Source organism: Semicossyphus pulcher, unplaced genomic scaffold, assembly GCF_022749685.1.
Source record: "Semicossyphus pulcher isolate SPU_LCO1_2020_fin unplaced genomic scaffold, fSemPul1.0.p SCAF_14, whole genome shotgun sequence".
NCBI lineage: Eukaryota > Metazoa > Chordata > Actinopteri > Labriformes > Labridae > Semicossyphus > Semicossyphus pulcher.
Window position 1 is genome coordinate 4747026 of NW_027211648.1, and position 27975 is coordinate 4775000.

The 27975-nt window shown below is 43.2% G+C and overlaps 1 protein-coding gene across 1 annotated transcript in view; it reads right to left on the minus strand.

Annotated features, from left to right (window-relative positions):
• The window catches only part of atrn (attractin), a 180017-nt gene that overhangs the window by 10560 nt on the left and 141482 nt on the right, over positions 1 to 27975 (minus strand). The window contains exons 27-28 of the mRNA XM_069661237.1: positions 15123 to 15230; positions 2540 to 2654 (exon numbers count right to left, since the gene is read on the minus strand). Coding sequence (XP_069517338.1) covers positions 2540 to 2654; positions 15123 to 15230 — 223 coding nt within the window. The remainder of the gene's footprint in view (positions 1 to 2539; positions 2655 to 15122; positions 15231 to 27975) is intronic.

The following is a 27975-nucleotide window of genomic DNA, read 5'->3' on the forward strand; positions in this document are numbered from 1 at the left end:
CAAAAATCAATACATGCTTGTCACGTTAATGGTGCAGCCATGAAATAATTACAGCAAACTAATGAGACCGTGGTCGACAAGATCCGTAGCCTCTGTTCTACAGTAGGTGTGGATCACATATCCCCTTATCTCCTGACTCTGCTCTTCTGTAACTGAGGATCGTCTCCACGGCGATACTTTCCCCTCTGTTTACGTAAGAGGATTTGAAAGGAAAAATACAGTTTTAGCTCAGTTTGAAGTGGAAGAGAAGCGCAGTTTGTTTGGTTTTCTTTGTGTCAAAGAAAAACGCAGAAAGACATCTGGGTGAAACGTATCTTTTTGTCAAAATGTGACAGAGTAGAGAAGCTGCGATAATCATTGCTTACATGTAACACTTAAAAGTCCACACTAACCCGCTGGGTGGTCCTGAGGAAAATAAGGGTGATGTCTGTTTGGACCATGTAGCCGCTTAAAGGGGAAATCAGGTATCCATTCCTTTGGGGTTTGAACGACAGCCTGAAATGTCTGTAATGTTCATGATTCTTTTATTTAAGAAACATTGCCAAACTAAGTTAGAGATGCTTATCCATGCTTCTGTTTTCTTCCCGGCTCGACTACGGCAATTCCCTTTTCACCTGCCTCAGTGAGTCTACGAACGCTGCTGCCAGGCTGTTGACCAGGTCCAGCAGGTCAAGTCGCATTAAACCCATCTTATTTTCCCTGCAGTGGCTTCCACTTAAATTCAGGATTCATTTTTAGGGTCCTTGTTTTCATTTATAAAGCCCTGTGTACATCTCAGACCTGCTCCATCCCTACATCACCTGCAGGTCTTCTGACCGGAGTCTACTTGTCGTCTCTCAGGTCTGACTGAAAACCAGAGGTGATCGTGCCTTTGAAGTTGTAGCTCCGACACTTTGGAACATTCTACATATGCAAATACGCTCTGCGGTTTCTGACGCTTTTAAAAAGCAACTTAAGAGACACCGTTTTATTTTTATCTTATGATTGTTTTCACTATTATTGTCATATTTTGTAAAGCACTTTGTGACTTTGTCTTGTGAAAAGTGCTTTACCAAATAAACTTATCATTATTATTATTGTTAATGGCTACAACCAAATCTCATTAGAAAAAGTGCCAGCTCACAGTATGTCCACTCAAAGTGCTCGTTTTTGACGGGCTCAGATTGTTCTTTTAAGTGTCTAACAACATATCAGAAAGCATCCTTACAGAGATGGCCTTTTTGTTAAGGTTATAACCTTGTTTTTTAAACTAGTAACACTTTAAATTGCATTTTTTCTGTTCAGGTAATAATCTTTTTTGTGTAAAACAGAAACAGCCTTTACACTGCACTCTGTAAAGCTACCAGACTCCATTCGCAAAAGCAGTAATTTAACTCATTTAACCGTACTCAACTGGAGCAATTCCAAAAGAGGCTAGAGCCTATTAGTCATTTAAACAGCCAAACAAATAATTAGAATAAGAATAAGTTCAGGAACAGGACCACGCCTCCCTCGCTCACTCCATCACCTGCGTCTCGTTAGCTCTCACACCTGCGTCTCCCTAATCGCTGCGCGCACACATGTAATCCCGCCTAACCTCTTCTCTCCTGTTCGTCTCAGCTCCAATTCCTCTCCTCTCTCCTGTCTCAACACAGGAACCACCGGAGGATGATGAACCACAAAGTGCTTCGAGACGTGCCCCCGCCCTGAGCCTCGACCCTCAGTATCCTGACAGCTCCGGCTGACTCGACCCCATTCGACCCCCTTTCATCCCACCTTACCTCGAGCCTTTGGCACATTCCAAATAAACTACTTTCACACCATAGCAATGACGTGGTCTTGTTAGTGAAGAGTCTAACAACATATCAGAAAAGTTCTGACCCACATGGACCTTTTTTTGTTCAGGTAATCTTTGTTTTTTAACCCAGAAACAGCCTGCACTCTGTAAAGCTACCAGAGAGCTAATTTAACTCTGCAGAACCGTACTCAACTGGAGCAATTCCAAAAGAGGCTAGAGCCTATTAGTCATTTAATCAGCCAAACAAATAAATGAGAACTGAGGTTAAGGACCACCAGAGTTCCCCTTTAAGTACAGTGCAAACAGCAGAGTAAAGGTGGAAGCTTCAGGAGACTCAGAGACCAATCGGTTCTCCTGTACCATGTGACCCAGGCTGTTCGTGTGTCATTTAAAACAACTTTCTCAAGGTATATGCAAAGTTTGAGACCCTCACAAAGAGCCTCTGCAACACAGGGCGACTTTAAAAAGGAATTGACCCTCTCTTTTCCCGGCAGGCTACTTTTGAAACGCCAGTTTTGTTCCTGTCTTGGAGTTAATTTCCTGAGTGTTATTTTTTCTGAATAGACCTCCACAGTGGATCAATTAGAAAGTGCTGCTATCAGGTGTAAACATGCCTTTGTCTGACTAAAACTAAAGCTTTATAAGATGAAGGAAGGAAGGTGGATGAAGGCGAGGTGGGCGATAAAAGGGACCAACAATCAAACAAAGAGAGATGAAGCGAGGAGAGAAGAAAAGTGGAGGATTTCAGCCGCTGCATCTTACCAGACTGTCCTGGAGGAGGGATGCCGCCGGTGCCCCTGGGTAGCCGCACAAAGATGGAGAGCACGGCGGCTTTGTTGCCAAAGCAAGGCTCGAGGGCGATGGGTTTCGGGACGGACTGTGGAAAGCAAAAGAAAAACATAGTATTACAAATCACACAAGCTTTCTAAATCCAGGTGAACACACGCCACTTTTAAAGACATGGATAACAGAGGCTTTACTGTTACTGTTCTTGTTTGTGTCAGCAACCACAGTAAAAACACATTTCCATCCCCTGTTGAGATACACACACTGATCTGCAGGCATAAATTGGATACCCCTCCTCTTCCCCTTTCCCAAAATCCCCCCACTGTGCACAATTTCATGACAATGCCGCCCGTGTGCTGCGCGGGGCCACGGCTGGATATCAAGTGCAGGCGTCAGTGGGAGCGGAGATTTGTGTCGGCGGTGCCGGTGGGGCTCTCCTGTCGCTGCAGGGCTGCCTGACACACCTGACTCTGTAATGCCAATATCTCCTGTTTATCAGCATCTCATCCATATGTGGGGATGAGTTCCACCGCCTGTAAACACCAGGCGGATCTGCTGCAGCAGCTCGCCTCGTACAATATTCATGGGTTTACCTCGACGCGGGATATGGATATGGAGAACGCCGCCGCCTCACCCGCATACAGATAACTTCCTCCTATCGCTCCCTCGCCATCTTGCTCGCTCTGTGTTTGGAATTCCTGAGCCGGACAAGAAACTGGGCCATGGCATGGTTTCACACACTCCTGACACTGCCTCTCAATTTGCTCGCACACACCTCATAACACACAAGTTCAATCCCTTCCCACGCTGGTCTTTATACTCAGGAGAGTTGAGCTTAACGCCCCAAGTGGCAGTGCTGCCTGAGTGTGACACACACGGGTTTCACACTCACTTGCAACTGTGTACGCACACACTTTTCACACACAGCTTGTCTCTCTCTCTCACACACACACACATGGAGTCGCTGTAAGCGCACACATGGGGAGCGGGGCAGTAATGATATTCAGGCTCTGACCCATTTTACACAATCATTCTGTGTGCCGTCTCTCTGAGGCTTACCTTTCAAACCAGCAGGATACACAGGCTGTCACACAGGTAGCTGAGGGAAGTGGCACAAAGACCTAGATGCCTGTGTGTGTGTGTGTGTGTGTGTGTGCTCAGTGCAGCTGATGTAGTAACAGAGGGGGATTCTGTGTTCCTCTGTGCCCCTCTGGATGTGTGTCTGTGTGTTTTTAGCTCATGTGCAGCTCTGACAGAGAAGGGCATTTTATCCTCTGTTTGCTCTCTACTTGTGTTAGTGGATAATAAACTATTTCAGTCAGACTTGCACTTCACTTAGTGAATGAGCTTGCAATTTTGCATGCCGCTCTGATATATGAATAAGCCCCCAAAAGTCCTTTTTTTTCCTCTTTAAAAGCCGGGACTGCAATCCTGCCGGGTCAGACATTTTTACATTTCTATAACACCTCAAACACGGCTCTGCTTTCTGAGGCAGGAATTATAGTCCCGAGAAGGGAAGCACACGTCTCTGTGGGTCCACACAGGGAAGGGCATTATGGGTAATTGCGGGTCGCAGAGGAGCAAATGCACACAGCTTCCAAAACTCAACAATTTGGTTTGCAAGCAGGCTGTAGATGCTGTCCCTATAAAAATAAACATTAAATAAATAACATGTCCAGCTCTGTTTGACTTCTCGAGAGACACTGGCCTAAATAAAAGGCTGAATGAAAATCATATTTGATGTCTTTCATCTTTAAATCAACACCTCTTAATACATGTAACTAAAACTAAACTAAAACTGGCCAATTCCTCAAAATAAAAATAATATACTTATGAATTCGTTAAACTTAAACTGAAATCCATCCATCCATTATCTATACCGCTTATCCTGTTCAGGGTCGCGGGGTGACAGGAGCCTATCCCAGCTGTCATTGGGTGAAGGGCGGGGTACACCCTGGACTGATTGCCAGTCAATCACTGGGCCGACACATAGAGACAGACAACCTTTGGCACTCACAGGCAATTTAGTTACCAATTAACCTTACAAGCATGTCTTTCGATTGTGGGAGGAAGCAGGAGACCCCAGAGGGGAACCCACGAATGCACGAGGAGAACATGCAAACTCCGCACAGAAGGGCCCACCTTGCCCAAGCTGGGGTTTGAACTGGTGACCTTCTAACTGTGAGGCAACAGCGCTAACCACTGCACCCCCGTGCAGCCCTTAACTGAAATCAAAAACCAAAATTAAAGACTAAACAAAAATAAAAACTTTATCTATAATAACTCTGTGCGGGACAATAATTACCCGACCATCAGGTTCCCTACGCCTTCTACTTTTGTTCATGCTGACTGCCTACAGTATGACTCCACAGCACGATGCTTTACATGGACAGTGTGAGTCACGCTGCGATTTGTTAATGACTTTTTAACTCTGCATGGAGGCTCTCAGACGATATTCAACACGCAGCAGAATTATATATTCTATTTGATACGTGATTAAACTGATGGATGAGTTTACCACAGGCCTACAGGGATGATTACACTTGTAAAGCAGGGCCTCACAGCCCCGTCTGTAATAGAAATGTCATCTTATAACAAGCTGTTAAAGGGACAGTTACGAAGCGAATATGTATATTTGAAAGCTAAATATCCATCACTTTAACAGAGAAGTAAATCCATCAACATTGCATACAGCATGTTGGTGCATACGGCGGATTATTCTGTGCAGATGAGAACTTGCTACGTTCATGCATCTTTGAGCAGAGAAGGTCATTAGGAGGTTGTGTTTGTGTATATGCTTTGCTCGCATGCCTCCGAGCTTGCAGCAATTTTCAGCTGTTGATCCTGCACTCACACACACGTAGCGTTACTGCCCCCCCTCCTCCCCAACAACTGACAGGGGGAAGAGTTCAGATGCAGACAAACGAGCTCGTAGTGGGACGGATCGTCCTGCTGGAAACGCTGCAGTCAAAGCAGCAGCAGCAGCAACAGGGAAAATAACAAATACTCAGATGCATGTTGGGATACCACAGCTTTGAACAGCGGCTCACCTCTGACACGCCGGAGTTTTAACAATAAATCATCAATACAGGGCTCTGACTTTGAGAAATGAGCATGATTCATGTAAACAAACCGCTCTACAGGGGAAACAGGGGTCACAGGTTTGTGTTTTCATTCCTCACATCCTGAACGCCCGTCTGGATTATCTTTCTTTCTCTTGTCAAGTCAGGTTTATTCAACAAGAGCAGAATTAAAACAAAGAATTCACCACTGCACTGAACTGGACATCCTCTGTCCCAAGACCCCCGACTGAGACGGAGAGGAAAACATCTTCAATGAAACATTTCCCAATAAATAAAAACTTCTTCTTCTTCTCTCTCTTTGTTTGTTTTTCCTCTTTAACTTCCTGTGCAGTCTTTCAGAATTGCTTCCTGTAGCATTTTAACATCAGCATTAAAACAAAGAGAAATGTTAATGACATGTTATTATAGATTCCAAATATAATAATAATAATTACCATAAACAAACCAGACCCTCGCTGGGAAGATTGGCAGCTTGTAGCAAGCAGCCATTACACTGATGTATTTCTGCTCCATAGCATGAGCAAAAGACAAAATACACAGAGCGATAACAAGAGGAGCCGGAGGGGAGGAGCAGCCACGATCTCCGAGAGAGAGAAATGTTTCATGAAAAATCAACGTGAGAAACTCTCGACCCAACACCAGCGCTGGGGAAACGACTCATCTCACTCATGGTTTCATTTATACGCAGTTAATACACTTTTTGTCTCGTCATATGAATGCATTATAAAAAACAAAGCTTCATCTTTGTGAACTGCTTGATCAAGCACTAAACGATCTCCAAAGGAGTATGTGACAAACACTTTAATTGTGGGGCGGCTGTGGCTCAGTGGTAGAGTCGGTCGTCTTTCAATCGGAGGTTCGATCCCCAGCTCCCTCAGGCTACATGTCGAAGTGTCCTTGGGCAAGACACTGAACCCCAAATTGCTCCCGGTGGCATAGCCAACGGGTATGAATGTGATATCTGATTGACAGTTGGGCACTTTACGTAGCAGCCTCTGCTATCAGTGTGTAAATGTGTGTGTGAATGGGGGAATGTGATATGTAGTGTAAAAGCAGCTTTGAGTGGTCGCAAAGACTAGAAAAGCGCTATATAAGTACAGTCCATTTACCATTTACCATTTAATCGGGTGAGCGCGGCGGTTATTGGTGGTAACAGCAGGTCGGCACATTAGTCAGTATTAGTCAGATCTGGGTACAGTCTGAACTCTTAGTCGTGCTTCCAATTTTATTTTGTGGCAACTGGAAGTATTGCAGCAAAAAATTTTCTTCCCTTTACGCCGCTATAATAACAGAAAGGTCTGCAAAGCTGTTATAAGACATCCTGAACTGCTATTTTTAAAAAAAATTTTCATCCCTGGAGGTATCACAGTATAAAGTCTATAGGCAGAGCAGGAACTCATGGCGGTACAGAGGGAGAAACGTAAAGCTACAGGTACTCAGAAGCTACACTCTATTTGACGTACAGGCCGGACGAGCAATTGTATTGGACTGAATAGTCGCCCATGTTTGGGTGTGGTATCCAGATCTATTGATCTAACAGGTGTGTATGTAGCTCAGTTTAAGTTCAAGCAGGGAGACTGTTTCATACTCATTCATTCACGTCTCTCCCCAAGTATGGGGCGTATACTATTTTAAGTACTAAACCAACCAGATTTAGCCTCAAGTTCTGTCGACCAATCATCCTGCTGCTGTCAAATTTTAAATCCGTTCTTCCGCTGTCAGTCTGTCGTTTCAGCTCGATCATTGCGACTCTCCTCCACCCCGTTCACCTCCGATCCATCTCATCTGTGTCCAAGTCCAGCTCCAACACCACCAGTGTCTAGATCAGGGAGAGCTACCTTCCTGCATGTTTCAGGTTTCTGCGTACTCCCAATTCGAATGTTTTGCTCGTTATCAATCCCCTGAGAAGCTTCAGTTGGTTGATAACGAGCAGATCATTCAAATCAGATGTGTTAGAGTACGGAGAAACCTGAAACATGCAGGAAGGGAGCTCTCTCCGGGAGCAGGCTTGGAGACCCCTGGTCTAGACTCCATCGGGGAGTATCCTATCCTGCTCTTGGCCTCACTACCCCTTCGAGTACGCGAAGACATCACGATGGGGTCTAATCGGCATAGACTTTCCAAACGTGTTCACTCATAATGAAGTCTGTCCTGACTGAAATGTTTTGACCACTCAGGCAGGCAAATGTACTCAATCAGCTTCACTGTCAGGAGCACAACAGGAGAGCAACTTGTGCAACTCGTACTACGTACTAAAAAGAACCATCTCATCTGAGAGAGTGAGTCCAACACAATAATCATGACCTCTGTCCTCCACATTACAACAAATGCATGCACACCAGCTTGTGTCTTTTCCAGCACATGCAGAGGTTATTTTTAATCCGTGTGTGTGTGCTGCTCCTCAGCCATTGGTTGAGAAGCAATCACAGAACAGAAAACACTGTAGCACATTGTTTGGCTCTTACAGTCCATAAAATTCCATAAAAAAGTTGTTTTCATCTTTAATAAAGCAGAAAGAAGGAACACTCCAATCAGGGAAGTTCAGTATTTTTATGCCTTCTTCTTAACTTGGTCAACTTTGCGAAACTAAAACAGTAAAATCCAACTTGTAATTTGGCTGAGGACCTTGTGGGACTTCCTCAAAGAGTGCTTCCATCCCACTCTGGAAGCACTTTAGAGAAGCTTCTTAAAGGACTCACGAGAGAGGTGGGAGTGAACCAGATAAAAGTATCCTAATTAAATACTAACAGGGAGCAAATTGCAATTTTGTTTTCCATTTGATTGCAGTAAAAGCCAATATTGTCCCCTCAGGGCGATAAAATATTAACATCACTTAGAGCTTGATGTGATAAATGACTCAATAACAAGATATGAAACCAAGAAGTCAGTATTAGGATTTTTTTTTGCCTGTTTCCAAAAACCTCAGTGCGAGAACGTCATTATATTCAGAGTACATGGACTGCTGAGGAATGGGAGCAAAAATACTGACAACTATTCCATACCAACATTAGGTGGTGCAATCTCACACTTGGCTAATTCTGCTCCTCAATCCCCAGGTACAAGACGAGATGAAACAATTATTTTGGCCTTGCCAGAAGCAATCCAACGAGGCTCGGTTTGCGCCGGTCCACACGTCTGTTTTAGCTTCAGGCAAAATGTATTTCTCATCCGGTGTGTTTACAATTGGAGAAATGAGGGCAGGCCGTGATAACCGCAACACATCTGTACACTACGGGTAAATAATGAAATGAAAGACGACCGGCAGCTTTTAATTTTTACCGCTCAGGGCCGTCGTTAGACTCGTCTGCCAAGTCCAATTTCCACTGCAGCAGGTGCAAGCTGCTCCTCCGTTCTGGCTTGTTTACGTGCCTTATTTTGTAACAACAGCAGCACATACTCGAACTGGAGAGGGAATAGGCGCTGCAAATAAATGTGGAGTTGTTAGAGACATGCTGTCAGACTGATGTTGGATGTGACAGCGGGATCATTTTGATTTTCAACAGTCCTTGATTGTGTTCATCAGTACGACTATTGTGTCCAATGTAGAGGCTCTATTTCAATCTGAGGGCTGCTTCAATTTCAATTTCTTGACAATAACAACAACAGAATTATCTAGTTAAACAAACATACAATTAAATTTTGTCCTGAGAGGAAATTCAGGAGAAAACAAAACAGAACACCTTCAAAATTCAATTAAGCATGTGAATTTTTTTGCCTCGGATGTTCCCCAAAGGTAGTTTCTTTCCCGTGGACTTCTTCAGAGGCTGCGTGTTAATAACATTACCCAGCAGATGCCTTTGTTTTATGGGTTTGAAGCCTTCCCCTGGACTCCCCCCCCTGCCCGGCCTCCCCCACCAGCACCACTCAGGAGAGTTATCTAGACCGGCCAGGCAGAGCGGCGAAAGGTTTTGTTAAATTACCTCGAGTAATTAGCCCAGCATGTAGGATCGCTGCTGAGCCCACACACATGCATACACGCGCTGACGTGGGCGTACGCTGCGGCTGCACGCTGCTCCGCTTTCATCCGCTGCATTCATCTCTGCTTCAGCAGCAGCTGGGGATGAGTTTACCCCCAGCAAGCGACGAGAGCGAGACAAACTCTCCCGTTTCTGTGACTCACCAGGTACAGACACTTCCACTGAGCCGACTTTGATGAGCTTTTTTTATTCTGCCGTCTTCTGTTTACGGAGAAAATGTTTTGCCAGGCTGTAATAATAACGCCATATTGCAAAGTATTTAATTTAAACAGTGCAGGAAAATGAAGGCAAACAAGAGAAGTTTAAGGGGACTTTATCGCACTAAATTAGAATTTTCGGTCCTCAGTCTGAAACAACAAAAGGCAATCTGGCGTGAAATGGATCAGATAGTGCTGGTCTTTACTTTAACTATATTATGTGCTACAAACTATTGAAAACCAAGGTAACAGCAGCCACCTCGTACTTTAATGAATTTCAAGGGCTGACTCTGTTTGGAACAGAGGACAAGAATACGTGGGTGTCATGGGCTGTCATTGTTTAGCATTTAATTTAATTGTGTTTCCGTCTTGATTTAGACCTGTTTAGTAATGCATTTCATTTCTATTTCATTGTTTAGATCACTTCCTGTTTTATTTTGTAGTCCTCCTGTCAGTCCTGAGTTTGGTTTTTAGTGTTTCCTGTTTTATTTTGTAGTTCTTGCCCTATGTATGTCATGTTTTGTTCACTTCCTTCCTTTGTTTCGTTTCCTGCCTTTTAGATAGTGTGCCCTGCCCTCACTGTTTCCACCTGTGTTAATTAGGTTCACCTGTTCCTGTTAACCCCCTGTGTATATAGCCTTTGGCTGTGTTCGAAATCGGATACTGCATACTACATTCTGCATACTACATACTGCATACTATATACTACATACTATTTACTACATACTGCATACTATACACTGCATACTATTTACTACATACTGCATACTACATCCTCCATACTACATCCTGCATACTATATACTACATACTATTTACTACATCCTCCATACTACATCCTGCATACTATATAATGCATACTATATGCTACATACTATATACTACATACTACATACTGCATACTACATACTGCATACTATATGCTACATACTATTTACTACATCCTCCATACTACATCCTGCATACTATATACTGCATACTATATACTACATACTATTTACTACATCCTCCATACTACATCCTGCATACTATATACTGCATACTATATGCTACATACTATATACTACATACTACATACTGCATACTACATACTATTTACCATATCCTCCATACTACATACTACATACTATATACTACATACTACAAACTGCATTTCCGGTTTTGGAAAGTGGATGTAAACAAAAGCAAAGCCGAACAAAAACAAACTGCCTCTTCTTTAACTATAGCGCCCCCTTCTGCTCCAATGCTGCTGCTGTCCACTATTTTAACTGCCGCTGTGACGTTCCAGCGCTTTGCATTGTGGGGTACAGTAGATGAGGTAGACTGGTACAATGCATACTGGAGACTTTTTCTGAATCAGTACGACATCCGGGTATTTTTGGCACATTTTGCTTCTGTTTGCATACTGCAGACTACATTTTGGCCGAATCAGTACGTACTGCTAGTATAGTATGGTGTTTCTTTGCTAGTTCATCGTCGTCTTTTGTCTGGATCTCCCTGTTTCCTCGTGGCTCCCCGTGTCTTTCTCCTGTTGATTTTTCCTGTGGATTATGCTTTTGCCCTGATCCCACAGTAAGACTTTCTGTTCTGTCTTTTGGTCTTTTCCGTTTTGTTGGGTTATGACACTTCTGATTTGCATTGTGGATTTTTGCCTTTTTGCCCTTTTTGTCTGTTGTTTAATAAATCATCCAAGGCTGCACGTGGGTCTGAATTGTGACAGTCGGTACAATGTGATTGCTGCAAACTCCTGTTTGTGTTTGAAAACTCTGGGTTTGAGCTTCAAGTGCGTGCAGGCTGAAACGGAGGCCGAGATAGGAGAGGATGATCCCCACGTTGCCCTGCTGATCAGGTCGTAAGTGTCCTGTCCCTTTGATCACAACATAATAAGGAAAAAAATTCAGTTTGCTACATGGCTCCTCTTACACCAAATCAGAGTCCGTCTGTTCGATTCAGAATTCCTGAAACAGGACTTTACCGCACAATTATCTATCAGGAATGATCATAAGTGAGCATTCCTCAGGTGGTTTGACCTTTACGTCACGTTTCCTCTCTGCACTCGTGAGATTTAAGGATATCACACATCACACAATTGGTTTAACAGTCAGACAAATACATTTAACTTGAAGCAATATACAATGAGAGGAGGTGCAGATAACACCACAATCACTTTAGATAAACCAGAACGGTCTCTTTTATGCAGAACATTCCCACTTTTTTCTGGTCCCAGGGTGTCTATAAATAAAAGCCGAGCAGGAGGCGTCACAAAGGTAATCATCTGCCCGTGATGCCGAGGCCGCAAGCTCCATTTGGCAGAAGCCGAGTGAATATATCTCATCTGCCGAGCAAGTTTGGACTTCCCACTGAGGCTATAAACAACTTTAATGATCTTCAGCCTACTGTGCGGCGCCAGGCCCCCCGTATACTCCGATCTCCGGTCTTAATACACTACTGTAGCGTCCTGATAAAACAGCATGGAAACAAGGAGAAGAGCCTGCTCCGAGTCGCTCAATCTGAGCCGGGAGGAGATAGGATAGTGTGCGCTCGCTGCTTGAGCCGGTGAAGGCAGAGAAAGCTGAGGAGGAAGATCTAAATTGGATCTCTGCTCCTGGGCTGCTCCTGCCCTGATGGAGAGGAGAGCACGCCGGGAAGAATGGAAGAAAAGAAGAGTAGAGGTGGGAGAAGAAAAGGGAAAGCAGAGACGGAGGAGGGTGCCTGATATTCACAGCAAGCTGCCTCTTTCCTTTTTACTCAGCAGCACATCGGATGCACACAGCAGCACACATGCACATACGGAAGCACACAAAAAACACACAAACAGAGCCAGCAGATAAGGCCAACAGAAAACCCCAGACAGCTGATAGGATCAGTAAAGGCTGGTAAATTAGAGGAGAACACTAAAGTAAAGTAAGGACGTCAGACAGGAGAGGAGAAGAAAAGATACAAAGTACGGAGAACGGAAAAACAGCAAGAGCAGAAAAAAAGGATAAACAGCAAAATGAAGGGATAAGCAAGGACACGAGGGAATCAAATCTGAAAAAAGGAAAGGAGAAGACAATATGAAAGATCCTGAATAGAGCGAACACAAAAAAAGAAAAAAGGTAACAATCAGAGGGAAAGAAAAAAAGACAGACAAGAAAAGAGATGATTCATATAGATGAAAGAAGAAAGAAAAGACGAGAAAGAGACAAAATTAGAGAACAAAGCTCACAAAGTGAAGGAAAGAAGAGGAAAGGAAAACTGAGACTCAGAGACGGGGAAACAGGAAGGAGGCAAAGAAAAAACAAGGGTACAAAGAAAGACAAACGGGATCAAAGTGGCAAACAGAAGACAACCTAAAGTAAATAAAAACACAGGAACGGGGTTAAACAGGAAGATAAAAGAAAAGCTAGAAATTAAAGGACAAAAACAGATATGGGAAATATAGGAAGAAAAGAAGACAGGAGAGCTAAAGAGAGAAAACACAACACAAAAAAAGATTAAAGGAAAGAAGAGGCAATAGAGGGAATACAGGAGAATTGAGGATATAGGCAGTGAAGAGGTGGGATGGTCTGTGTTCGAGCAGGGGTTTGATTAGCTGCTGATCATCCCCCGGGCCCCTGCAGCCTCTGCTGGGAGAAACCTCACGCTGCGGAGCCGAGCCCCTTGAGATGCATGGCCCCTGTCAGAGCCGAGGGCCCCCCGAGCCACCCGCTGAAGCAGTCCTATAATTCTGCACCACATCTGCATTCAGGGGTCATTCATCACAAAGTGCAGAGTCACAGGTATGCCCGCCTGCGGCTCCGTGCCCGCCGAATACTCAACTGCAATTTCTATAACTCGGCACAATTTCTGCTTTAAATGGCCTCCGCTGCCGCCTCCATCCTCGACATCTGCATTTAAATCTGTTCTGACGTACTTCAGCTCCTCAGGTACGTCCAACTCTGCCCCATGATAAAGTCTTCACAGCCTTCTCCAAGTCTTTTAAACTCAACTCACTTCATCTCAATCTACCCAAAGCTGTACTGATTCTTCTTATGCATAAAGTGATGTACCTGCACTTATAATCTACTCTGTCATTTCTCGACTAATGGTGCGTTCCATTTGTACTCGGAAGTCGGAGTTCCCAGTCGGAAATTTCAGCTGGAATGCCCCCTGAGGTCGGAGGAACTTCACCAACCCCGACCTCATATCTCCGTGTATCAACAGTAAATGAAAGCTGTAGTATTAACTGTTTATTATCACTCCTGTCTTACTTGTGTCTCACTGACTCAGTCGTACACATAGTACGGTCCAACTTCTATCTGTGGACATGTTGTGGACCTCATATTAGTTCTGTAGTTGTCTGTATTTCAAGAGAGCAAGCACAATAACTGTTTTACTGGAGGAGTCAAACTTATCCGGCAGAGCAGGACGTCCGGGTCACGTCTGGTCTTTGGGGTCAAAAAAGATTGTGTCAACTTGTGTCCGGTTACAGTTCAGTGTTCACGACCTGCGTCATCGTTTGTTCTAAACTCGGGACACAGTTTTAAGACAGCCTGCTTTAAGTGGCTTTGTACCAAGAAGCTGTCTACGTCCACATTTCTCAGTCAATATTTCAAAAACACAGATGGTTCGAAGCACCAAAACAAAACTGTTTTGTAAGACGAAGCGTGACTTAAGTAGTGTCTCCCAATGTGCTTTATTTTAATGCCAGCAAACATTTCCTCTGAGTAGGCGTTAATTAATTCATTATCTCTCCGAATGAAGAATATCTCCATGTTGGAAAGAAGCTCCTATCTCATCTCTGAGCATAGTCTTAATCTACAATACCTTACTCTCATCTGCATGCGTTTAACTTCAGGGTTAACTCGATTCATTCTCATTAGGATTCACAGCCTTCCCACAATAAGTGGCTATAACCGGTGTAACGTGCTCATCAGCAGCCGACTTCCATCATCGCCTGGCCTTCGCTCTGTCACGGCAAACGTATGCAGCATTGACCCTCATTAGGGGGACTAGACCTGCACTACACTTCAAACTCCTCTCCCCAAGTGAGCTCAATTTGGCTCCTTGGCTTGTTGAAAACTGATGGAATCATTTTATAGAGTCCAGGCTCAAAAAATGAAGTGAAACAGATGGTGTGAGGAATATCCATCACTGCAGTGTGACTGTAATCACAAACTGCAGTCGACGGGCACAAGTCTGAACTCCCACTCGAGGAAGGATGAGCGACGACCCCCGATGATGGATGGAGCCTCCCCCGTTTGCCGTCCTGTCAGCTCAGACACAAGGCGAGATCTCGGGGGTTTTTGAAGTGATGGCTCTGAGAAAAAGGTTGTGCTCACCTTGATGTTTCCTCCTATCAGGTCAGGCGGCTCCTCGTCCGTCTCCAGAGCGACGTTGATGGTGGCGAAAGGCCGGCTGGCCATCTGCTGCATCTCCCTCAGCAGTTGCTATGGAGAAGGAGGAAGAAGAAGAACATAAGTGCGAAGGTCAGTGACCGCTAAACATGGACTGTCTATTGTCCATTTTGAAATCAACGGCCCAGCATGACGGCAACGTGTTTCATCTCAAGTGAATAGAAGTTGTTTAGAAAGGACGAGACATTGACTTGTAATCAAGGCAGGCAGATCTTGTTCCTGTCCTCATCTCACAGTGTAGCACTCTATATTTTCTGTGAGTTAAATTATCACCAAAATGTTCTTAATTGAGTTGACATATTAGAATTAATTTATATTTATTTTATTGAGTTGATATGATGCTAAGAAACACAGTCGTTGCCTATTTACATGTTTAACAGCCACAGAGTAACATTGTCATTTTAACCGCCCTTGTAATGTAAGTCTTCTTTTAGCTCTGATTTGGTCTCCACCGACTTTAATCTGGCTCTTTTAAGATAAGCAAAGATAAGATAGTACTTTATTGATCCGCAGAGGGGAAATTCGGTTGTTTCAACAGCACAAAGACAAGCAGCAAGAAGGCAAGTACAAACAGAAAGAGGAATAGATAAAGATCTAATTAAATTAAAAGAGATATATACAACTGGAATACAAAAGAGACTTAAGTGACAATCTAAAGTGACATAGTATGGGATAACGTGATATATATGGGTAATGCAGCAACATTTAGCAGAATGAAATCCATCCATCCATTATCTATACCGCTTATCCTGTTCAGGGTCGCGGGGGGCTGGAGCCTATCCCAGCTGTCATTGGGCGAAGGCGGGGGTACACCCTGGACTGGTCGCCAGTCAATCACAGGGCTGACACACAGAGACAGACAACCTTTCGCACTCACACCCACACCTATGGGCAATTTAGAGTCACCAATTAACCTTACAAGCATGTCTTTGGACTGTGGGAGGAAGCCGGAGACCCCGGAGGGAACCCACGCATGCACGAGGAGAACATGCAAACACCGTGCAGCCCAGAATGAAATCGTACAGTATAAAGTATGAAATAGTGCAGTATAAATAAGGTGCAATATAAAAAGTGTAGAATAAATACAGTATGTTAATAACAGTATGTATACGTATATAACGCAGTATGATATGGAACATTCAGTCAATAACAGTTTATATTACAGCAGCAGAAACAACATATCAGATGTAATGATAACCGCTTAGTAACAAACTATTGAGTCTCAATAACAAATAGAATTGGAGCTGCTGCAACAGGCTGTCGACCTCACAGCGCCCGGAAGTATATCTAGTATATAAATACATATATATATATATATAGATCAAAAGTATAAATATATATATATTAGAGTTAAAGGCTGTGCTATGTTTACCGCTATAGTTAAAAGAACCCCTCCTTTTTTCCCACACTGATGCTCTGTGCAGGCCCTCATACAGCCTCTGCCAGAAACGACTCAGCCTCTGTCCCGAGGCTGCACTTTGTGACGTCGCAAAGTGCAGCATGTAGAGTAACCTGTGTGTAACCTGGCGTTCACAGCAGCCTGCAGACTGAGCTGAGAAGCCTGGGGATTACTCCAACATACTTTTACCGACAGATTCGAAACGCCCTCGTTTAGTCTGAACATCCAACATTGTAACATTATATATATATATGTTTTAAAATGTGAAAGAGCAGAATACCTTCTCTTTAACAACTACTGAGTATAACCATCTGTAATGTTTGCCTCAGAGAGTGGTGCTTAATGTTTTAGTGTTCTGCCTGGTAGAGGTGGAGTCAATTTGACCTTCTTTAATTAATATTGGCTACTTGTTAAATGTCGTGGTGAAGAAGTAGCAGTATAGGAGAAATAGTGAATTAGAGAATTCTTTCAATTGTACTTGATTAAATGTAACTTTTCACCGATGCACGGCGGAGGAACAGTCTCATTGTGGTCTGATTTATTACATGGACCTTGGCCAGAGAAGGAGTAGGAGGGAGGTGATTATGAGGGAAGGAGAGAGGGAATAGACGCTAAGAGAAAGAGAGAAAGGACGAGGAAATGAGAAATACAAGAAGAAGAAAGGGGGGAAAAGTTAAATGAGGACAGTCTTTGATTTGAAAGATGCAGAGTGTGAAGAGGAGAAGGAAGGAGACAGCGATGGAAGAAAAACAAGAGGGGGAGGATGAGGAGAGCCAGAGACCACAGTAAACAAGGCGATGCACCTGTGTAGTTTGCTGTCAAAGCAGCCAAAGTGCTGTGAATAGAGAAACAAACGGCGTCAACTGTCAAGACACGAGGACCCGGATACCAGCAGCAAATCAAAACAAAAACACCTGCAACCGCGAGCACGAGCAAAGGCAGAAACATTCACAGGGGGAGGAAAAAAGAGCCAGCCAGACGTGATGGAAAAGAAAAGTGATAATTTGTTCTAAATACATTAAAGGAAACAGCCTCGACAGAGCGTTACGCAATGTGTGTGTGTGTTGTCATAAAAATATAAATAAATCAGACACAACCCATCGGCCTCTGTCTCATTACAGTGAGTTATTGAAGAGAACAGGTGCATGTAAAGGGCAGCACTGCAATCCAACTTGAAAGCACACATGGTAGAATCACAGGTGGCAGGAGGGTCAAGGCTCACGCAAGAGGTCGCCAGCCTCCCTGTCAACTCCCCTACAGCTCCCAATTAATGTGCTGAGCGTTTTCTCGCCCCTCTGAGCCTGTCAATCGAGGTTATTGACATATTAGCACTTCCTCTCTAAATGCCATGTCTTGTAATCAGACCCATTACAAAGGGGTTACAGACATAGCTTCAGGGAAAGTCTCTCTCTTTACAGTCAGCCCGACAAGTGGAAAAATGTCTAAATTTAATGTCCTGGATTCTTTAAGTGGAGCAAGTCAACTCATTAAATTCCTGCAAGTGTCGGTGGATGTGAGCCTGTTTCTAAATGTCCCTGCACCGGTCTCTGTCTTATCACCTGGGCCGGTAGGAGCTGAACTGTGTCACTACTTTTAAAGGAATGGTTTAACATGTAGAATATGCTTATTTAAATTGATGCCGAGTAATTACTGAACCTTTAAGACCGGCTCCAGTCATGTTTTAAGATGTTTTAAAATTCTCTGCTTGAAATAAGTAATTGCGTCTGCAAAATACGTTTAATTACCTCCCAAGGCATCTCCTCCTTCTGCCTCATTAAAAATTCCTGAATCTGCATAGGCCCCGCCCACTACGTGCTACGTTTCTCCTTCATAAGATTACAGCCCAAAACAAAACACGTCTCTGCCATCGTTTAGCGGCAACTTGTCGAAACTCAGCTAGCTTGAAATGCAGTAATTAGTAGTAGTAACGTTAGCATTAGTAGTCAGTAGTGAGTTTGCAAACATTACGATGACGGTTACAGCTGGCTCGTGCATCGCTGAAGTGGTTGCCATAGGTTACACATAATGATACGCATAGCGTCACCCCGTCCATTAACGGGATTGGCTCCTTAGGTTTGTGACGTCTCAAACCTGCCAATCTGAAAACGTGTTGTTCAGCCTGTATTTGGTACACTGCAGTTTAAAAGCAGACAGGCCCAGCCATGGAGATGACTGCTGTTGTTGTCCCTGATATGTCTTGTAGCTCACGAAAAACACCACATGGAGATGTTTACCAGGTTAAACACTGGATTTTCACTGGAGGGGGGCTTTAAAGACAGTAGCTTTGTAAAAGAGGCTAGAAAAGTCAACACAATCTGGAAGCCTTCCAGCGCCTCTAATGCTCACTAATTAACACATTATATCTTGTTTCTTTCATAGTTTGTTTAAAGGCCATGGTGGGTTGATTTTTCTTTACCTTTGACCCCTCAAAGCTAGTGGCTCTTGGCTCCAGCATAAAATGGAGCAGACAAACGTGAGAGTAGTAGTATGAATTTGTATCTGAGCAGTGCATTACTCCAGTATTCATACTTATATTTCGTATATTAACTTCTTATCTATAGCATTTAAAATGTATTATATCTTATTATATAATGTACAGATTAAAAAATATATGTGTGTATTTTTCCATACATATTGATACATATTCTTGTATAACGCACACAGGTTAATAAAACATAAATGAAATAATTAGTCTAGTTTTATTGTGGAGGAAATAGAGCATTAGAAAGGGTTCAGTTAAAGGTCTCACATTAACTAAAAGGAATCCAAATCAGTCATGACAAGCAAGACTACAAGCTAAAATAGAAAGTGTAATGCATGATAGTAGAACAGTAACAGTCATGAAGATTGAATGAATCCAGACACAAAGGCAAAGAGTTGCCTAATTACCATGTCTACAAATAAGATCAGACTGAAGCGTCCCACATGCGCAGTGTAAGATGTTGTGCACTCTTGGCCGTCAACACGCAGAAACAAATGAAGACGCAAATGAGCAACTCATTGTGCTGAGTCCCCATTTGTCATGATTAGACATCCTGCTGCGTATCGCACACGAGAGCCAAAATATGTGGCGTTTGAGAGTGTGATGAATGCTGGGAGCGTAGCAACATCGCACACTGAGCCCTCTGCCATCTCACACTGGAGTCTTTGAAATATCAATCTATTAACGCCAACTTATGTTAAGTACTAATCGAATCTTAAGACTCCATGGCCACCAACCAAAGTCAAAACTCAACACGACCGGGCAGCATCAGCATTCCCTTTGAGGAAATAAAATGACTTTAAATTCATAATGAACTTAGCCAAGTTTGCCTTCTGGCAGAGTCAACTTTCATTCATAGTGATGCAACAGGCCGAGGCAGCCGGCAACATCACAGCGCGGATCTGTGTGGTAAACAGCGTGCAGAAGAAGGGAGAATCTGCATGCAGGCGACATCCTTTTTCATAAGCGGGGCTCCTTGAACAGCACAAAGCAGCAGAATTGATTTAGTGGATAAAAACCAGATGGAGGAGCATCTGAATGTTGTGGTAAACAAACTTTATAGATTCAGTCCACCTCTCTCAGCCTCTCTGCAAACAGCCTGCTCTCTTGTCTGCCACACAGGTAACCTCTGTTTAAACGCTGACATTTGGCTGAACTCATATGCTCTTTTTGTCTGATTTACAGCTCTATATTTTCTGAAATGAAACGTGGAGCGGTCCACGATCGATAGCTTATGCTACTGAACAACAAGCTGCTCAAATGGAGTATTTCAGTATGCATGTCAGCGTGAGGGCAAGGATAAATGTTTCTCGCTCAAGGGCAGAGATCTTATATCGACCTGAATTGAAAACAATTTCATGAACCAAAGCTTTGAAAAGAAGAAAACAGGTAATTTAACTTAATGTTTAACTCATTTTTATTTGTCATCAGGAAAACACAAGGTCCAATAGAGAAACTAAATCCTAAAGTGAGTCATGCGTGTGGACGTTTGTGTAATTATACCCTGTTTCAATAGAAGAATAAGAATAAGCTGAGGGCATCGTTTTTGTTGTTGGTTTTTTGGCCACTTTTGGAAGCAGAATAAGCTGCTATCCCAGCTGTCATTGGGCGAGAGCAGGCGCAGGGAGAACACACAAACTCCACACAGAAAGGCCGCCTTTGTACGAACCGGGACTCGAACTCGGAACCTTCTGGCTGTGAGGCAACAGCCCTAATGACAGCATTATGCAGCAGGTGAATTAAAGTGTACAAAGCAAGTCTGACTTATACTAAAGTGAAAGACCAGGTCTAATTTTATGTCACTGGTTCGAGTTTCTTTCCATCATCAGGTTAAGGAGGCGTGAGAATTCTGAGCACAGCCGTCTTGGACGGAGTCCTACAGAAGATACAATTTTCACAAATCTCATTATGCCATGCAGCGAGTAGGCAGCTGCTGTACAGCAAACACTCGCGCTCCAGAGATAACCAGAAGCCAGAGGAGTTACAGTGCAACTCGCCTACTTCTTAAATTGGCCCTTAGTTTTCTGCAGGGTAGTCAGTGTGCGCGTGTGTGTGCGAAGAGGAGCAAATATCTGGCTGCCTGCAGAGCGAACTGTGCATATATAAACCTAATTATGAGACGTGTGCAGAGAGGTGGGCACACATGCATGCAGGCAGGCAGGTGGTTTGAAGACACCTGCACGTGAGCAATCATGTATGTGTTTTTATTTCCACAGGTGCAAATGAACCCTCAAACACACAGAGAGGGAAATAAAAAAAGCTGCAAAATCAAAACAATGAGCTAAAAGACGTTTAGGAGCATCGAAGAGATGAAGCAGATTCAGCTGACAATTCTCTGAGTCACTATGAGCGAAATATACAATATGATATTTACAACATGTAATAATATTTGTAAATAATAGTTGCAGCCTTAGAACTAATTTGTAAACTCACAAACGCTTGTTTCACTCACACACACGCTCAAAGAAACTGTCTGAGGGAATTGTGTTTGAGCATTCTCAAAGTGAGCAGCGGTGAGCCAAAGAGATTGAGTGCGTCAGCAGAGCGAACAGAGGGGAAGGAGGGAGGGAGGGAGGGGAAAAAATGCTGGAGTGAAACAGAAGAGAAGGGAAATGAGACTAAAGAGAAATACGGGACGATGTTGGAGAGGGACGAGAAATGGCGAACATGGTGGAGAATAAAAAAAAAGCTTGAGAGAGCGGAGAGAAAGAAATTGGAGCAGAGAGAAAGACAAAGGCGTTCAAAGAGTTTGCCCCTGGGAGGAAGGGATGGAGTGCCAGATCGCCTCGGCGTGGAGAACATACACACACACACGGATCAACACACACATCCTGCTTGTAGTTACCCCGTGCGCGCGGATGGACACACACACGGGCCTCACATCTCAGCGCACTACATCAAGACGTTTATTTATTGATGCGTCTGTTTAAAAATGCTGTCGGTGGGAGAGCTCTCAATCATCCTTCAGCACCACTGAAGGAAAACTGCAGAGTGAGAGGGGAGGGAGGGAAAGAGAGAGGGATAGAGAGAGAGAGGAAATCTTTGTCTGTGAAGCGACGTTAGCTGCTGCTCTCTCTCTCTCTTCATCTTTCCATCTCTCCGGCGGTGAGGTGTAGAGGATGCACGCTGTGAATACTGACGAGGCAGAAGGCTTTGATCCCTCCCTCTCTCTTTCTCTCTGTCACTCTCTCCACATCTTTTTGTCTCTCCTCCTCTCTTTTCTACCTCCATCACTCCCCAACTCATCCTCTTTCTCACCACCGGCCTCCTGCAGTCCACGCCGTGTGCCTCTCCAAATTTCTCACCCTCCCTCTTCCTCTTCTTCTCGACGCGTGTATCTCCCTCCTGTACAAGCTGTATACTGTCAGTAACAGTGCCTCGTCTGCAAAGCTAATCAATACTACATCAAAGAGGAGAGATGATTAAGTAGGAAAAGAGAAGGAGGAATGGAACAATACGAGGTAAAGAAACTTCAGAAAGTGTGTGATGAGATGAAATGGAAAATTAAGTGGAGTGGAGGAGGTTGGAAACAATGGAAGAACTCAAATAGGGTAATTACTAAGAACTTTACTGAAGGAGCATTTTACCAATGAAAACAGTGATGCTAGTCTTAACTCGCAATCCGAGGGGCTACCTTGAAAGGGATCATAAGGACGGAGCAGGATGCCGAGATTTTGAGTGAGTTATGGCTGGCGTTGTGTGCGGCTCTGAACCCCGGAACACGAGATCAAGGAGACAGAATTTGACGTATGAGGAGCGGCAGCAACGGCACTGACGCTCGGCGTTAGTTGCCAAGAAAAATGCACACCAAAGGCAGTATTTTTGCTGAGTAAACGAGTTTGTTCAGCAACATTATAAATTCAATGTAGCCTCAAAAAAAAAAAGGTTTGTATGATATTCAGTGAAAAGTTCAGCCCGGTCTGTTTAGCATTTGTGTCAAGGTGTTCCTCACTGCTGTTTTAAGGTCTGTGTTGGAATCTTTCATGTCTGCTATGATCCCTCTGAGCTCTGGGAGGAGCAACAACAACACCTGGGCTGGCTGGAGCAAATGAGACACAGGTGAACTCAATCTCCCCAATCAAGAGGGGGAGAACCCATCTGCTCTGCCACCAACCAGACCTGTGTTCTCCTTTGCCTGTCGAATGCGTCTAAAACCCGACCACTTGACAAGTAAGAGGTGCAACTGTCTAAATAAAGTCCTCTCCTATGGAATCTGCCGTCTCACTGCCTTTAATATGGACACCTCATGTCCATTATTCTTTTTCTCTAAGCTCCAGCTTAGGATAAGAGACAAAAACTTCTGGGTGAAGTAAAGAAACACAATGGTGTTGGCACTTCTGAAGCCTGTTGTTTCAGATGGGACTTGAACCCTTGACAGTCCCTCAGCTCCCAGCAGGTCTTTCTACATCACCTGGCTTCTCAAAAGCTGGTCGTCCGGAGCTGTTGCTCTGAGCTTGTAACATCCTCGCAGATGCGTCCAAATGGGCTCGCAATTACATTAATTAGAACAAATTACAATGCATTACTGTTTGTTGATGTAAGTACGAACAGTGAATTAGAACAGCCTGATAAATGAAGTGATGATGATTAAATAACTGAATACAGTTTTAGGCGTGCTGTCAGTCTACTCTGATATTCTTGTCACCAACAGCTGAATAACACCTGGAACAGCTCCAATTAGTCTCTGCTGTCTGCTGGTCAGATCTAATATGCAAACAACAGAATCAATGCTGCCCACTACACTGTTTGCATAATCATGGCTATTTTCTTTTGCAAGATAACACAGCCCGACAACTTTTGCAACACTTTAATACTTCATGTCAGTGCCACTGTTTTGACTCATGACTTCAGAGGTGTGTAGGTGTTTTCCAATAATTATTTCTTGCTCACAATGTAACATTATATTGTGTGAACTTGTATGTCTACTCTACGGTACATTTGTATTACAGTATATATTTATACTTGTTCTGCTGAGACAGATTTAAAGTCTCATTGTACTATATGAGTCATTTGAGCTGAAAGATTCTCTGTACAGCAGTAATGAGGAAGACGGTAGCTCAGTCTGAAGGCACTTGGCTTGGAAACCGGAGGGTGGACGGTTCAAGTCCCGGTGCGGACCAAGCATGGAAATTAGGACTCGTAGCGGGAGAGGTGCCGTGTCATTTCCTGGGTACTATTGAGGCATGTCCATGTGCAGCCCCCTCTGACATCTCTCTATTAATGCATGTCCACTTAGTCCAGTTTGTCCATGTGCGTATTTAGGGCCTATGTGTGTGTAGCATGTTTCTAATAATAAAGACTGAAAACTTTGAATTAATAAAAGTATATCTTCTTCTAATAGTTTAAGTTAAATATATAAATGGACATGTAATTGACGCACTGGTAGAAACTGAAGTCCTGAAAGGAGTTTATACTGTCATATAATGGACATTTGTAGTTCCTGTTAAAGCATTGCATTGATGACATTAGGCACTAATGTGCTGTAACCTGCCCAGGGACTACAGATGAAAATTAGCTCATTAGCTAACTCATTTACACTGATGTATAAACTCAAATGTTTATTTGCACTGTCCCTGGTAAATAAATGCATAAATAATCTGTGATGTCAACACGGAGATGCTCAGGATGAATAAAGCTTCACGACAACTGAGATGCTATGATTTGGTTAAAGGTTCAACAAATTGCATTCAGTCATTAATAAAAACTTCATTATTATAACTTCATTATTAGAAGCAACAACATCTAAGTAACTTTTAGACCTTTATAGCTGACCATAATTGTAGGAGGCTAGGATTATATTGTTAATTTTTCTCATAGTTTTCTTGTTTCCTGTTCCTAGAATGTGTACATTTATATGAAGTTTGAATTTTTGAACATTAGGAGTTAACTGATAATAACTAATCAGTATGTTTTCATTATACTTGACTTTTAGATTAATCTTTCATGTTTAGGTGAAGAATAGCCTATTTCATTCATTTTAGATAAATACGTACTGTCGCTTTAAGAGAGCGCACCCTGGCGCATGTACTTCTGTGAAGCTGTTGAACGGTAGCAGCGTGTGGAGGCTAGACTAGCTGTGGAGTCCTGACCTGTTGAGATTTATGTTATCCAGCAAAGAAAATTCAGTGGATTAACAGACTTGTGACACCTGTGGAATAAATTGTAAGTGTTTTCTCAACTCTACAAAGGACGTCGAGTGGATTTGTAAAACTACAGTGATTGGACACGTGTAAGCCAAGGCTACCAGCTAGGTTGTGTTTTCTGCAGTAACAATAATGGTGCAAGGATTAACAAAGGGCACTCTTTTGGCCTGTAAAATTATACACTATCTAATATTTTCTCCATTCTCGTACCTTTGTAATCTCAACAGCAGCTTTTTATCACAGCTCTTACTGTGTATGTTACTTAAAGGCAGGTAAAACTCTTCAGGGTGACACACTTGGCTTCACATCACATAATCTGACACGTGTGACACACACAGACTCTACAGCTGTACAGACAGAAGGAGCAGTAAATGTACTGAAGCAAAGACGTGCCTTCAGAGGAGACGATTGATAATGCTGACTTTTACAAATAGGACAGTGGTATATGTAGTGTGCCCCGATGTTTTGACACATATAACACAATGATGTATGTTGCATTTTTAAAATGCAAGTTCGTCAGCACTGTTGCAACAAGTACTGAAGAGAAATGAAGAGGTAAAGCACTCTGGGTTATGTAAGGATTTCCCGGTGAACAAAATGAAAAAGGGAAAACAGGAACTTGAACTTGTGCTAATATTAAGCTACAGCACTTTCACATGTTTTCAGAGGTAGAACAAATCTACGAGTGAGCTTAAGTTAGAGGTATCAGAGCTGTTTGATTATAGAGTAACAGAGGAGGTGAACCGAGGTGGTTGGGAGGTTAAAGCATAGATGGAGGAGATATGATAGCTGCGGAGAGAAGACATGAATAAAAGTAAAGAAAGTGAACAGTGGTTGAAAAGAGATGAAACAGAATCAAAAAGTACAGAAGCTGGGGTTTGACACGGGTTCTGGGCTTATGATAAGCCCTGTACCAGAGCCATGATGGATGGGTGCGAGTAAGGGTACTAGGCCAAATGGGGGTCACCAAGAGTTCTGCAAGGTTGGAAGCCATATGCAAGCCTGCATATTGTGAACAATAAGACACTGGCGTTGATCCAAACTCCAATTATACGCACCATCTCTGTGGTTTAAAGATTAACGGGATTTAAAAGTGTCTTGGGAATTCTGAGAACAAAAAAACGTGTTCATACACTGTTAGCTCACACACACACAAAATCTAAAAAGACACTGGAAGAAATACACTGAACCAACCCACTCACATTCACACACGTTCATTTATTCAATGCTCTGCAATGCTGCAAAATGCAAACATTTTGTTGGCTAACAAACTCAAAATATGCTCCGAAAATGAGCTGCACAAACACATGCAAGTGTTAATGGGATTACTTCGTCTGTGCACATCCTAATAATAGCAGTCTATTAACTACAAGCTGGTTATTTTGTTTAAACACCAAAGGTAATATTTGCTGTGGAACTGGCACGGTTGGGCTGTAAAGCTTGTCTTCTAACACTGTTGCAGAGGTAACTGCGCTGCTGGAGCTGCAGTGGCTCCAAATTCTTTTTGATCACATTTTGATGAATCCACATCCTGTAGGGTCCGAGGAGACTCGTGTTAGCTCAACTTTGCAGAGGATACCATTAACAAGGCATCCCCTTTACATAAGAGGCATGTTTAACTAATATTCCTAAGCTTTCTGTAAAAAAATGACCTTCTGTGCTGCCTGCTGCCCCCCTTACTTTCGTCATTCTTCACTCCCTCTCCTTACCTCTCACTTCAGGATTGATCACCTAAGAAGTAAGTCTTTTGTTTTGTGCGGTGGTGCAGCATGTGTTGACCTCAGGAGAGAGGAGGAAATGGAAGGCAGCTCTCATGGAATCTTAAAGCATCGCTCTAGTTAATCTACAGTGGCCTTACAGTGCTTTAGAGAAAAACACAGTTGATGTTGCTGCATCAGTTCACATGAGGCACAATTTAGACAGTGTTAATGTTGCATCATTTTAAATCTGCTTTAGCCACTTTTGTTCAAACTTGTTTTAGTGAAGAGTTTATGGCTCACCTGGCTAGAATTTCATTAGTGATGGTTTAAAGGGAGATTTTTAATGTTTGATCATCTTAATGTTGCTGCTCAGTTTAATTTCTTTGTCTTTCAAAGGATATTTAAGTATTTTATATGGCTAAATCTGCCGTTGTTGTCCCTGTTGCAGTTTGGCCCTGTTGCATCCCCTCTACCTCTGCATTGCCCCTGCCGTTCATGTGCTGATGCGTCTTGCGTCCACGTCGCGTTGATTTTTGGGACTGTGCGCGGGTGGTGCGTCGGGCAGACGAAGGGAGTGTGTGGTGGCCATGGTGCGCACGCGTGCGCATGGCTAAGAGGAGATGCATCTCTGCCTTCACTGTCCAGAATACCAATTGTATTTACTGACCATGATCGATGAGTGGATGACCCACTCAAGTTTATGCTGTGCCTTAGGATCTCCTGATCTCTTATGCCTTATCATAATTTGATATTTATTGTTTTGTCTTATTCATTTTGTTGTATGTTTTTGTTTTGTTTCTTGTCTTGAGCTCTGTTAAATGTCTTGTCTACGTGTACTGTTAATTTCTGTATTCATGGATCCCCTCAAAAACGAGATGATACAACTCAAGGGGTTACTCCTAATAAAGAATTTCCAAAAAAAAGCCATAACTGAGAACTGCAGAAAATGTGTGTTTTAATGGATTGCTTCTTGAGTTATTATGAAATTAAAAAAGCTTAAATGAAAATGTTGCACAAAAGGAGTGGAAATGTAATAAGGTCATATTCTGTGATA